We start from the raw sequence: 15,136 nt of genomic DNA, 5'->3' as shown, positions 1-15,136 counted from the left end.
ATAGATAGGATCAATACGTGGCTCGATATATGGTGAAAGAGGGAGGGATTCATATTCCTTTGACATTGGAACCGGTTCTGTGGGAGGAGGTGGGACCAGTACAAAACGGACGGGCGGCACCTGGGCAGGACTGGAACTAATGTCCTGGGGAGAGGAGGGGGGGGGGGGTGTGGAGCTGTTGAGGAGGGTTCAAACTAACGTGGCGGGGAGGGGGGGGGGAGGGTGGGATACGATGATGGAAGTCGGAGTGAAGTAAAACGGTGCCAGAAACAAAGTACAGTCAGGGGTAAAGTGTAAGGCAGAGAAGTCACAGTCAAAAATCAAAAAGGGCCACAGTACAGGGTACAGTGAATGAGGAGTGTACGAAAAGGGAGGTGGATAATGAAGGATCGAGGGTGTTGCGCCTAAATGCGCGCCGTATTCGGAACAAGGTAAACAACCTTGTTACGCACATTGAAATTGGCCGGTACGATGTTGTGGGCATCACACAGATGTGGCTGCAAATAGAACAGGGCTGGGATTTAAATGTCCAAGGATATATGACCTATCGAAAGGGCAGGCAGATGGATAAGGTGGGCGGTGTTGCATTGCTAGTAAGGAATTAAATCTAATCGATAGCAAGGAACGATATAGGATCAGAACGTGTAGAATCTCTATGGGTAGAGTTGAGGAATCGCAAAGATAAAAAGACCCTGATGGGAATGATGTACAGGGCCACGAGCAGTAGTCAGGGTATTCTGAGGATGGATGTTCTTGCTTTCGAGATTGTGCAGCGAAGCTTTACCAGACTGATTGCGGGGATTGCGAGACTGGCGTATGAGAAGATGTTGACTAGGTTATGATTGGTTTCGCTGGAGTTCAGAAGAATGATGGGGATCTCATGGAGATTTATATCATTCTAAAAGGATGCATGAAGGGAGGATGTGCCAGATAGTCGATCTGTCCAGAACCAGAGGTCAGAGAATGAGGATTCGGGGTAAACCATTTAGGACAATGATGTGTAGACATTTAGTCACCCAAAGAGTGGTGAGCCTCTGGAATTCATCACCATGGGAAGTAGTTCAGTCTAAGACATTGAATACATTCAAGTGACGGCTACATATAACAACTGAGGCAAATGGATTCAATGGTTACGGCGTAAAAGCAGGATTTTGCTACTGAGTTGGACGATCAGGCGGAGTTGGCTTGACCTGATAAGGACCTCGACCTGGTCGCATTTTCTACGTTTATATGTTGCTACGTAATATTTCATGTCTAGTGTTGGGGTATTTCCGGGTTGCTAATCCGAGGAAGCAATTCTTTCTAACATCACACCTTATTAATCAAGCTGGTTGGTCATGCATTACGGAAATCACACTTTAATGGGAATGGCGAGTGTCCCATTACAATCCTGAATAGTACTTCTTATTTGTAGCGTACAGAGCATGCATAAGTCAGAATGGTCCATGCAGAGGCAGAAAAAAGACACATGCAGATCCAATGTTTGGACGATGAACGTGTGATGTTGACTACTTCAGTGGATTGACTCTTGAAGGTGCGAAAGGAAGGTTGTGAATGATGACTTGCAGTACTGAATATGTAGTGTTAATTAAGCCAGTTGGTTCTCTCGTGACGTTGAATAACTACAGCATGTCTAGAGAGAGTTGATCTCGACAAGTTCTTTGTGGTTCAAAAATACGATGCGGAGATTATGACGTTGGACTGGGGTGAGCACAGTAAGAAGTCTTACAACACCAGGTTAAAGTCCAACAGGTTTGTTTGAAACACGAGCTTTCGGAGCACTGCTCCTTCCTCATCAGAGGAAGGAGCAGTGCTCCAAAAGCTCGTGTTTCAAACAAACCTGTTGGACTTTAAATTGGTGTTGTAAGACTTCTTACTGTATTTCAAAAATACAAAATATAAATTTCTCAAAGCAGAATTCCCAGCTAGCCTGATTACCGGAGACTATCAATATAACTTCCAGACCCTTCAGAAAAAACTTACATGTTCCCTTTTCTTTTTAGCTCGAGTCTTTGGTCTGCAATTGACAGCAAGATCGGCAGTCCATGTAAGTTGAATATACATTTAATATTCATATTTTTGCGAAAATATGTACTTCATTCGTAAGAAATGTAAGTGGAAATGATCAAATATTGCAAAATTACCATCACTGTAAGTACAATGGTATTCGGTTTTCTAAACACATTGAAACAAACAGCGAAAATAGAAGCAGGTGGAGGTCATCAGAACATAATAACTAGGAGTAGCAGACGGCCATCTGGCCCCTCGAGCCTGCTCCGCCATTCAATGAGATCATGATTGATCTTTTGTGGACTCAGCTCCACTTTCCGGCCCGAACACCATAACCTTAATCCCTTTATTCTTCAAAAAACGATCTATCTTTGTCTTAAAAACATTTAATGAAGGAGCCTCTACTGCTTCACTGGGCAAGATATTCCATAGACTTACAACCCTTTGGGTGAAGAAGTTCCTCCTAAACTCAGTCCTAAATCTACTTCCCTTATTTTGAGGCTATGCCCCCTATTTCTGCTTTCACCCACCAGTGGAAACAACCTGCCCGTACTATCCTATCTATTCCCTTCAAAATTGTATATGTTTCTATAAGACCCCCCCCCCCCCCTCATCCATCAAAATTCAAACGAGTACAGTCCCAGTCTACTGAACCTCTCCTCGTAATCCAACCCCTTCTGCTCTGGGAGCAACCTAGTCATTCGTCACTTCGTGCCTGCTACAACATTAATTATGATCATGGCTGATTATAAAGGGGCAGCACGGTAGCATGGTGGTTAGCATAAATGCTTCACAGCTCCAGGGTCCCCGGTTCGATTACCGGCTGGGTCACTGTCTGTGTGGAGTCTGCACGTCCTCCCCGTGTGTACGTGTGTTTCCTCCGGGTGCTGCGGTTTCCTCCCACAGTCCAAAGATGTGCGGGTTAGGTGGATTGGCCATGCTAAATTGCCCGTAGTGTCCTAAAAAGTAAGGTTAGGGGGGGGGGTGTTGTTGGGTTGCGGGTATGGGGTGGATACGTGGGTTTGAGTGGGGTGATCATTGCTCGGCGCAACATCGACGGCCGAAGGGCCTGTTCTGTGCTGTACTGTTCTATGTTCTATGTTCTATAAAGTTCAATATCCTGATGCCACATTCCCACCATTTACCTTGATGCCTTTTAATTGAAGAGCTATATATAATTTATTCTGAAATTACACAATTGTGTGCCTCGGCTACGTTTTGTGGTCGTGAATTCCACACATTTTGATATACCACTTAGAACAAAGAACAAAGATCATATATAATGGATCGGCAAGGATGATATCGCCACATGTTCACCTTCTATACTGTGTTTTTGTATGCTTCTCTGGTTCTATTTGATAGCTGTATTACATTTCTATGAACACGTTGATATTCCCTTTATTTTTTTGTTTGCACTTCATTTCTACACATTTTCTGAAACAATGTGCAAGCTCGCGATTCAGTGAGAGTCAGCGAGAATATAGTTAGTTACATAGACTCTGATTCCAGTTTGAAGATTATGGATTGGTCTCTTGGTTAGAATTGTGAAATTTAAATGGGAAATTTTCCAATGGCTTTTGAGATGGTCAGCTCAGATTTTAGCAGAGCATAGAAGGAATATCTAGAGTTAGGACAGCGTGCAATATTTGAATGACAGCATAAATATTATTGTCACAAGTATGCTGACATTAACACTGCAATGAAGTCCCACTGAAAATCCCCGAGCCGACACAGTCCGACGCCTGTTCGGGTACACCGAAGGAGAATTCAGAATGTGCAATTCCCTTAACAAGTACGTCTTTTGGGACTTGCATGAGGAAACTGGAGCACCTGGAGGAAACTCACGTTGACACGGGGAGACGGGCAGACACCGCACAGACAGTGACACAAGCTGGGAATCGAACCTTGACGCTGTGAAGTAACAGTGCTAATCACTGTGCTACCGTGCCGCCCACATCATAAACACCATGGGACTACTCTGCCATCTGCCGAATTCAAGTTGGTAATTCCGAAAATCCCAAAACTAAAATTTAAACCTATTGTTGAGAAAACCATCTAAAGCTCATAACCAAACACTTTGTCCAGGTTCTGAACGCACTTATCCTAGCCATTGATTCCGGTAGTAAGATTTGAACTCGGTATTTCCAGCCCAATGGGAGAAGTGATACAACTGCGCCACATCACCCACCCTGCTCCACACGGCAGAAACAGGCTGCCATTGGAGGTGGTGGAAGTAGATGTGACAGTGGCATTTAAGAGGAATCCTGACGAACACATGAATGGAATCATAGAAACAGAGAATTTACAATGCAGAATGAGGCCATTTGGCCCATCGAGTCTGCACCGGCCCTTGTATGGGCACCCTACTTAAAACCACACATCTATTCTATCCCTATAACCCAGTAACCCCAGCTAATATTTTTGGACTGCAAGGGCAATTTAGCACGGCCAATCCACCTGACCTGCATAACTTTGGACTGTGGGACTGTGGGAGGAAACCGCATCACCGGTAGGAAACCCACAAAGACAAACAGAAAGAACATGCAGGCTCCGCACAAACAGTGACCAACGTCCGGAATTGAAGCTTGGGCCCTGGAGCTGCGAAGCAGCTGTGCTGACCACTGTTAGAGGACCCCACAAATTTACAAGATTTTGTTTAGACAGGCATCATGACCGGCGCAGTCTTGGAGGGCCTAGTTGCCTGTTTCTCTGCTGCTCATTCTTCGTTGAATCACAGTGGCTGCTTATTACACCCAACCTGTGACGCTACGGACTATTCTATTGAGACAGAATGCGGGAAGAACAACCAAGCCAGTAAATGAAATGGTGGCTCAGACTTTGGTCGGCCGCAGAAGTAATTGCCTATCAAATGCAGGTTCTGAGTGGAAGAAATAAATAGATCTGAATCCAAATGTTTTTTAAAAATCCTTCCTGCGATCTCTCCAAGGGCAACGCTTGTTCCTCTTCCTCAGTTCAACTGAATGGCTTTTTGGTGATGTTTAGATGATAGTTCTAGTCAAACAGGCTAATGTTAATCTGGGGTCACATGTAGGCATACGCATGATCGGAAATTACATTTCCATCCAGGAAAGGATTGCTGAGCCATATGTTGGGGTGGGGGGGGGGGGGGGGGCGGGGATTCACGAATAATCTCAGGTGGTATGGGAACTCAACCAACGCTGTTGACGGACTAGCCAATTTAATTAACCAACAATCCAACCCCTACAAAAAAGGATATAAGTGCATTAGAAGCAGTCCAGAACAGTCTCACTGGACTGATAAGTGTGGTGGCAGTGTGTGTGGGCTGGGAAGGAAATCGTACCTTGAAATATTGGAAAGACTACGCCATATCCAATGGAATTTAGAAAATTGACGTGTTGTGGTCGACAAATAGAAGATCCACAGCGTCATTGAGAGTGTGATGCTGACATGATGTTTCCCAGTGTCGGAGAGGTGAAATCTCGGGGACACAGTTAGAAACCGTGGTTCTATAATTTAAGATGGAGATGTCAAGGGATTTTTTAAATTCATAGATGTTTGCAAAATTTCCAAGCTCTCTTTGCCGGAGTGGTGGAAGAAGGATTAATGGCTATTTTGTAAGGCAGTAAATCGCAATTTGACTGAGATGGAAAAACGGAATGCTGAATTGAACCAAATTCACATCAGCCATAATCTTCTTGGGGGCGAAGTAATCAAGAAGCTGTTCAAAGATTGTTCATTTAAAAGAACAGACATTTAAACACAAGAGTGGAAAGCAATAGGCTTGGCTCGCCTTGGGGCTTTCATTCGGTAAAACCTGTACCTGGTGCCCTTGGAGGGGTGGAGAGTATGTATTAAAAATTCTGGGGTGAGTTTAAACGATAATGGCGGGGTGCGGGAGGCGGGGGCAGTGGGGCAACACAAGGAGTCAGATGATGATGAACAAACGACAAGAACAAAGGACAGAAACGGGTATCAGAAAAGTCAAAAGCAGAAAAATCAAGGCTTAGAATCAACTAGGCCCTGAGTGAAATAAAATCGGAACGGGAAAAATAATGATAAAAAGACAAACCTTCAGGCTTGATGCCTAAAAGCAAGGAGTATCAGCAATACTATGGATGAATTAGTCCCGTAAGTAAATGTAAATGGGTCGTGTATAGTGATTACGAAGTCATGGCTAAAGTGTGACCAGTGATGGGAAGTGCACATCCTGGAGCATTCAATATTTAGGAGGGATGGAAGAAAAGGAAAAGTCTGCGGAGTTTCATAGCTAGTTAAACAGAGAATTAACGCAATATTGAAAAATGTATTAGCCCCAACGGTTTGAAATCTGTATGGATACAGCTCAGAAACACTCAGGGCAAAGTAATGTTCTTGGGGGTTGTATGTAGACCCCCAATCTTTCGTGGGAGGATGCTGGTATTGGCTGTAAACAGGAAATGAGAGAAACATAGAATAAAGAAACATGTGTAACATGGTTGGCTTTGATTCGCCTATAGCTTGGGCAAATCAAATTAGTTTCGAACTCAAAGGAGAAATTACTGGAGCATAAAGTGATGGCTTTCTGTACCAATACGTTGAGGAACCAACTAAAGAACATACCATGCTAGACTGGTTCCTGTGTGATGAGAATGGAATCACTGTCAATGTAGTTGTGCGAGGCCCCTTGGAGATGACAGACCGCAATGTGGTAGAATTATACATGAAGGTGGGGAGTGACACAGTTCATGCTGAAGTTAGTGTCCTCAATCTAAGTAACAGAAACTACGACAGAATGATGTGCTGGTTGACGACAACGGATTTGGAAAACGTTACCGAAAGAACTGATGGTTAATAGGCAATAGCAAATATACGAAGTGCGCACAGGGATCTGCACCAAATGTTGTTCCTGTCCTCCACAAAGTAAAATGGGAAAGGTGCCTTGCAAGGGAATTTAGAGATGATAATCGTTGCCAGGAGGCGTACCCATCGGCCAGCCAAAACACCCTGAGAAGTGGCAGCATCTCACAATTCAGGAAAGGAGGAACAAGTAATTGATTAAGAAGTGGAACATTGAATAGGGGAGTAAGTTTGCGGTTAACATACAATCTGATTGCAAAATAAATATAGGCGTGTGAAGGGAACAAAGTTAGTGAAGGTAGATTCCATTCAGTCAGTAAAAAGGAAACAGAAATTTAGCATGACAACAGAAATGGCTGATCGGCTAAATATATACATTGTTTCAGCCGTCATAAATGAGGTAATAAATAACGAACCATACATTTTGGGGAACATCGGAAAGAACCGAAGGAAATCAGTATTTGTAGGGAAATCTCTGTTGGGGAAATTGATGGGATTGAAAGTGCAAAAGTGCCCAAGGCTTGATAACATACGTCAGAGAATACTTATGGATGTGGCCATAGAAATGCTGGATGCATTGATGACCGTCCAAGACTGTATAGACTCTGGAAACGTTTCGACGGATTGAAAGGTAGCATCACAATTGTAAACGGATGGTTCTTCACAAAACTAACTGACATTCTGTCTTACACAGGCTCAATGAACAACCGACTATCCTTCCGGTTTTCTCGAGTAAGTTTGAGCATAATTATTAATTTCTCCACACGATTCAGACTTCTATTGATCCCTATCCAATGTAGCAGAGAAGAACATGTATTTATTTCTGAAAGACACATTTATATTTCTCACAAATAGATTTCATGATGATGAACATTTCAATCTGTTGTATCAAACGACCAATGCAAAAAATAAGAGTCGAGCTGAAAGCATCAGAGCAGAGGGTGTGATTAACGATTTTGCCGATACATTACTTGCAGAATTCTCAAACAAGTAACAGGTTATAAAGAGCTGGCAAATAATCTTTCATTATACGTGGAGTCACATAAAAGGATTGAGAATTTGATTTTAACGTTTCAACCCAATCACATCACTGATTATAGGTTGAATGCATAGATACCTCAGCATGCTTCAAGTGCATGCCTCAAGTTATAATTATCCTCTCTACCTTCCAATTGTAGATGGAAAATTATGTTTGGCACCAAGAGCTCTGACAGATGCTTATACTGTGACTGATCCCGTCTGAGACAGCCTTCTGTGACTATCATGTGATTCAAGTTAATATATTTCCAGTTGAGGTCAATGTGTTACAACGTACAACCTCCACAACATCCACATACTTTAATCAACACAGACAAACACACGGTGACACATACACAAAACGTCAAACACAAACACCAAGAGGGACCGACACACACTGGCATGCAAACACACGCACGTTCAGACAAACACACAAGCAAACACATACACTCACTCAGACGAACATACACATACAAAAACACTCATTCGGACAAACGGCAGACACCCTAAAACACCCATAGAACATAGAACATTACAGCGCAGTACAGGCCCTTCGGCCCTCGATGTTGCGCCGCCCTGTGAAACCCCTCTATAGTCTCCCTACACTATTCTTAGCACATTTCTTAGCACTCTCTTTAGAGCCTTCCTAGCTAACTTGTAACTCTCAAGCGCCCTAACTGAACCATCACGTCTCATCTTTACATAAGCCTCCTTCTTCCTCTTGACAAGTGTTTCAACTGCTTTAGTTACGCATGGTTCCCTAGCTTGACCACTTTCCCCCTGCCTAACAGGTACATACTTATCAAGGACACACAGGAGCTGTTCCTTGAACATGCTCCACATTTCCATTGTGCCTATCCCCTGCAGTTTTCCTCTCCAGCCGATGCATCCTAAGTCTTGCCTCATCGTATCATAATTGCCTTTGCCCCAGCTATATCTCTTGCCCCGCGGTGTACACCTGTCCCTTCCCATTGCTAAAGTACAAACTTACACTTGCACAGAGAAATGAACAGTATTAACAAACAGCAGGCGCGCACATGCACACGCACCCACACTCAGACAAACACACACACATACTCTCTCTTTCTCATACACATACTCCTTTACAGATATACGCACGTTCACAGAAACAGACCTAAGAAACACTCACTTAGACAACCACGCACTTACATACACACAGGCAGGCACACATGTGCAGTTTAACACAGAATGCTGATGTTGGTAAATTGTTCAGAAACATTTTATGTTTAATTAAATCTAGGGTCTGGAGACGGGAATGCAAGAGGAGGGAGGGAGTGCTTATTTCGCAAACCATAGCACTGAATTTCTGAATGACAAGACGTTCGTTCCAAGAGGATCGCAAAAGAAACCTTATTTTGTCACATTCAGAGAACAATGAGTTTTATCTTCCGAACTGAAGATTACCGTTTGAATGAGTAAAGGAGCATCGCATCACAAGGAGCTGATCATTTGACATCCTGGATTTCAATTCACCCTCAAAGTAATCTCAGGATGCCTCGGCTGCCGACCTCATTATATTGTTTTCAATTATTTTGTAGAGAAGTGTATATATCGGCTGAGTTTCGACATTCCTCAACTGCTAACGGTTTCCTATTGGACGCTTGTTTTAGGCCTCGCCGGGTATTAAATTCCATGGAACCATAGAACCTGAGAATTCCCAAAGTGCAGAAGAGGGTCATTCAGCCCACTTACCTGCACTGATAATCCACAAGTGCATCCTACTTAGGCCCATGTCCCCGCCCTATGCCCATAATCGCAGATAACATGCACCTAACCCCACACATTTGGACACTAAGGGGAAATCATTTAATATGGCATTCGACATAACCGGCACATCTTTCGACGCTGAGCAGAAAGAAGAGAAACCAGAGGAAACACAAACAGACATGGGCAGAAAGTGTAAACTCTACACAGAGAGTAGCCCAGGGCCGGAATTGAACCCGGGTCCATGCGCTGTGAGAAATATATAAAAAGCACAGAATGATCCTGCTCAAATCTCCATTGCTAGCACCTTGATTCCAAAGCTGTCTTTACATATTCAGCACGGCGCGCACGTAAGGATTTACTTAAGAGCATAAGAACTCGGAACAGGAGTAGGCAATCTGGCCCTTCGAGCCTGCTCCGCCATTTAATGACATCATGACTGATCTTTTGTGGAATCAGCTCCACTTTCCCGCCCAAACACCATAACCCTTTATTATTTTATTTTTCAAAAAACTATCTACCTGTATCTTGAAAACATTATTAAAGAAGCCTCAGCTGATTCACTGAGCAGGTAATTCCATAGATTGACAACTCTTTGAGTGAAGAAGTTCGTCTTCCGCTCTGTACTAAATCTGCGTCGCCTAATTGTGAGGCTCTGCCACCTAGTTCTCCTTTCACCCGGCAGTGGAAACAATATCCCTGCATCCATCCTTTCTACTCTACAATTTCGACTAATAATCATGGACAATGAATCAGGTATCTCTCTTGTGCACAAAAATGCAAATTAGAATACAAGAGCGATAAAAATGAGAATGTTGAAATGAAAACAGAAAATGCTGGACACTGTCAACAGGTCTGGGAGAATCTGTGGAGATAAATCTAGTTAACGTTTCGGATCCAATTAACAAACTGCAGTTCTTCAGCTGTCAGACATGTTGGGTTTATCCATAATTGCTTTTTTTTTGTTATCGTGATGATATGTGTTGAATTTCGACCCCAGGACCACATGCATTCACTTTCATAGTGGCAACTATCGCTAAACTTGTGGGAGGCCACATGCTGCCTGATGCATGCACTTTAATATGGCCGTTGTGCTCCGTGCCTAGTCTGGAGCAGCGCACATATTAAATTACACAAACTCGAACTCCCAATTCAATCCTTGTTGTTTCTCCGCCATTAACACAAAATTAAATTGTTGACCCCCCTTTGAAAATGTCACCTGCCCGCAAATCACTTAGCAAATCTGCATACCTCCACATCTCGTCTAATCTACAATCCATCCCATAATTCATCCGGTAGCCTATAGACGAATGTGCAGTTAGACATCTCGAATTTCCGTTCTGTCATGCATTCTCCAAACTTCTTCCCCTAAGTTCCCTGCCTGAGGATGCGACTTAAAACATAACTATATGTTTTAAACATAACATAGGCAGCACGGTAGCATTGTGGTTAGCACAATCGCTTCACAGCTCCAGGGTCCCAGGTTCGATTCCGGCTTGGGTCACTGTCTGTGCGGAGTCTGCACATCCTCCCCGTGTGTGCGTGGGTTTCCTCCGGGTGCTCCGGTTTCCTCCCACAGTCCAAAGATGTGCAGGTTAGTTGGATTGGCCATGATAAATTGCCCTTAGTGTCCAAAATTGCCCTTAGTGTTGGGTGGGGTTACTGGGTTATGGGGATAGGGTGGCGGTGTTAACCTTGGGCAGGGTGCTCTTTCCAGGAGCCGGTGCAGACTCGATGGGCCGAATGGCCTCCTTCTGCACTGTAAATTCTATGAATAACTCTTTCTTCGCGCTTCCTTCCTCACGACTCCTTTGAGCCAATGACAACTGTGTTGTCGCCACGTATCATAGAGGCTGGTGCAATGAGCAGTGCTGGTTTACCACTCGATCGCTCCCGAGACAATGAAGCAATCACATGCAAGGTCATTCATCAAAATGCTGCCTCCAACGTTATGTTCATTCATAAAAAAACAAAATAAATGTGGAATCAATCTTTATCAATCAACATAAGAACCTGTGTGTCCTTTCAAAGAATCAACCGTTGATTGTTGTAAAAAATCATCTGGTTAAATAACGTTTTTCAGGGAAGGTAATCTGCCGACCTGACCTCGTCTGGTCTACATCTGACTGTAGACCTACGGAATAGGGTTGACTTTTTTCAACAAATGCCTTCGAGAATTTCCTAAAAAGCCACTCAGTTAAATGGCGATTATGGGTGGGCAAGATATGCTGGCTCAGTGAAGTCCATATCAAAGGAACAATAGGCATGCGGCCTTTTAGGTGTTGCACATCAAAGCGTCGTGCGGCTGCAAGAGATGAACCCGATAAGAATGGTGGGGAGGATCAAGGGGCTAAAGTTTCAAGAGTTCATTGGATGAGTGACTTCATATGGCGCAAGGTCTAAATGCATTTTCTCTATGGTTACACGATCTTTAACATTTAGATTCTCTTGGAGTTTAAAGGCTGGTTAAAGGTTGGTCGAGCTCCACAACGAACACTACCTTCAGACCCTTTTGCATGTAATTTCAGGCCATGTTTGCCAACCAGAAGGTCACCACGCTGGATTAAAGTACCCGATCCTGCTCGATACCCCCACTAGCGAGTATTTAGAATAGGAAGTTCAATTTCACTTTTCAACACATGCAACATGCGCCAGGCTCTGTAGAAATCGGCTATTTTCAAGGGCGCATTGTCCACGTTAACCACTTTGGAGAGATCGTGTCATTTCAAGGTTACGCTTGAAACCATGTAGTGCTATGAAACGTTACCCTGAAGGTGGCGCGAAGGAGGAATGCTGTGAGGACGATGGTAGACCAGTGGCGCAGTCCTTACTTTTTAGGTCACTACGGGCAATTTAGCATGGCCAATCCACCTAACCCACACGTCTTTGGACTGTGGGAGGAAACCGGAGCACCCGGAGGAAACCCACGCACACACGGGGAGGACGTGCAGACTCCGCACAGACAGTGACCTAGCCGGGACCTGAACATTGGACCCTGGAGCTATGAAGCATTTATGCTTACCACCATGCTACCGTGCTGCCCTGATGGAAACCTCGCATCGAGCAACACCAATTCAATGTTTCATTCTCCCGAATTGATTTGTGTCCATTGCTGTAGAGGGAAACTCCGGCATAGAGAATTATATTGCCGTTCTGCCTCACAGATATCTCTCTCGCGTTCAGATGGGAGGGTCATTACTATGTGCGACACATAATAGTTTGAGTTGCGGATTAGATTTTGCAACTATATTCAAGACAAACTTGCTGAGATTTAGTGCGTGAAATCATGATGGCCTAGCTGTCTGACCGTAAATGCTGCTGGAATGAAATCTTTAACAGGGTTGCCGTGCCAATCGTGGGCCCTGCCCTGCGTGTGTTTTATAGTGGCACAAGTCGATTAACCACCTTGTTCCTTATTCTTGTGGCTATGACTGTGGCATTATCTTTGCATCAGAATTCCCCAAAGAGAATGAATTGTTGGATGTTGAGTCTGAAGAATGGTGTGTAGATAGCCTGGGTCATATTGAGATCCACAAATACAAGTTGTTGCGTGTCTTGAAAAATGTTCAGGTGGATACGCCTCCAGGGCATGATGGGATCTATCCCCAGAATACTGAAGGAGGCAACAGAGGAAATTGCTGTGGCCTTGACATATTACTTTGGATCCTCACTGTCTTCTGGTGAAGTCCCGGAGGACTAGAGAATAGCCAATGTTGTTCCTTTGTTTAGAAAGGGTAGCAAGGATAATCCAGGGAACTACAGGCCAGTGCGCCATATGTCAGTGGTCGGGAGGTTACTGGAGAGGATTCTTCGAGACAGGATCTGCTCACATTTGGAAGCAAATGGACGTATTGCCGTAGGGAAGCACGGTTTTGTGAAGGGGAGGTCGTGTCTCACTAACTTGAGAGAGTTTTTCGATGAGGTCACAAAGATGATTGACGCATGTAGGGCCGTGGATGTTGTCTGCATAGATTCCAGTCAGGCCTTTGACAAGGTCCCTCATAGCAGATTGGGACTAAAGGTGAAGTGCAGTGGATCAGAGGTAGCTGGCAAGATGGATGCAGAACTGGCTCGGTCATAGAAGGCAGAGAGTAGCAATGGAAGGTTTATTTTATCATTGGAGGTCAGCGACGAGTGGTATGCCGCAGGGATCAGTGCTGGGACCATTGCTGTTCGTAGTATATATAAATGAACCGGAGGAAAATGGAACTGGTCGGATTAGCAAGTTTGCGGACGGCACAAGATTTGGTGGAATTGCAGACAGCGATAAGGACTGTCAGAGGATATAACAGGATTTCGATTATTTTGAGAATAGGGCGGAGAGAAGGCAAATGGAATTTAATTCGGACAAGTGTGAGGTAATGCATTTTGGAAGGTCTGACACAGGTAGTGAATATACAGTGAATGATAGAACCCTCAAGAGTATTGACAGTCAGTGAGATCTAGGTGTACAGGTCCAGAGGTCACTGAAAGGGGCAACACAGGTGGAGAATGTAGTCAAGAACACATATGGCATGGTTGCCTTCATTGGCCGGGATTTTGAGTATAACAATTCGCAATCATGTTGCAGTTATATAGAACTCTCGTTAGGCCACGCTTGGAGAATAGAGTTCAATGCTGATCGCCACACTACCAGGAGGACTTGGAGGCTTTGGAGAGGGTGGAGAAGAGATTTACCAGGCAACAGCCTGGTGTGAAGGGCATGAGCTATGAGGGGAGGTTGAATAAACTAGATTTGTTCTCACTGGAACGACGGAGGTTGAGGAGCGACCTGAAAGGTGTCTACAAAATTATGATGGGCATAGACAGAGTGGATAGTCAGAGACTTTTTCCCAGGGTAGTGGGGTAAATTACATGGGGGCATAGGTTTGTGGTGTGAGGGGCAAGGATTAGAGGAGGAGTACGAGGCAAGTGTTTTTACACAGAGGGTAGTGTGTGCCTGCAACTCGCTACCGGAGGATGTGGTGGAGCAGGCACTATAGTGACGTTTAAGGGGAATCTTGAAAAATACATGAATAGGATTGGAATAGAGGGACACGGACCACTGAATGCAGAAGATTTTAGTTTCGACGGGCAGCACGGTCGTCGCAGGATTGGAGGGCCGAAGGGCCAGTTTCTGTGATGTACTTTTCTTTGTTATTTTATTTTCTTTGCCTCTTGTTATTGTGATGTAAAGGTTTGGCAGAGAAAGGGTAAAAGAGGAATGGAAAATAGCACCGCCCACTGTATGATGTACAGAGCAACATTTTAATGGACCGAGTTAACAGTCTACACCACGACCACTGCCATCGAGAATGACAGGAGCAGCAGTTATTGGGAAGGCCAAAACTTGGATGTTCCCCTCAAAGGCACTCACCATATTGACTTTGAAATATATTGGCCGTTGCTCCACTCTCGCTGCCCTACCTAAAACAGAGTTGATGTATATCAACATCAAGGACTGAAGGGTTGAAGAAGGCAACCCATCTTTTGAAGGTCAACTAGGGAAGGGCAAAAAATGGTGGCCTTATCACTGACACCCACATTCCGCCGTGCAATATAACAACACAAAACTAAGACTGGAGGA

At 44.3% G+C, this 15,136-nt stretch overlaps 1 protein-coding gene across 2 annotated transcripts in view; it reads left to right on the top strand.

Annotated features, from left to right (window-relative positions):
- LOC119958433 overlaps positions 1-10,377 on the top strand; it is a 45,592-nt gene extending 35,215 nt beyond the window's left edge. For both annotated transcript variants that reach the window (XM_038786973.1, XM_038786974.1), the window contains 3 exons: positions 2,004-2,047; positions 7,523-7,560; positions 9,107-10,377. In XM_038786973.1, coding sequence (XP_038642901.1) covers positions 2,004-2,047; positions 7,523-7,560; positions 9,107-9,244 — 220 coding nt within the window. In that variant the 3' untranslated portion in view covers positions 9,245-10,377. The remainder of the gene's footprint in view (positions 1-2,003; positions 2,048-7,522; positions 7,561-9,106) is intronic.
- The last annotated feature ends 4,759 nt before the right edge of the window (positions 10,378-15,136 follow it).

The sequence above is a fragment of the Scyliorhinus canicula genome, chromosome 29 (genome assembly GCF_902713615.1).
Source record: "Scyliorhinus canicula chromosome 29, sScyCan1.1, whole genome shotgun sequence".
Taxonomy (NCBI): domain Eukaryota; kingdom Metazoa; phylum Chordata; class Chondrichthyes; order Carcharhiniformes; family Scyliorhinidae; genus Scyliorhinus; species Scyliorhinus canicula.
This window is presented reverse-complemented; position numbering and strand designations above follow the sequence as displayed.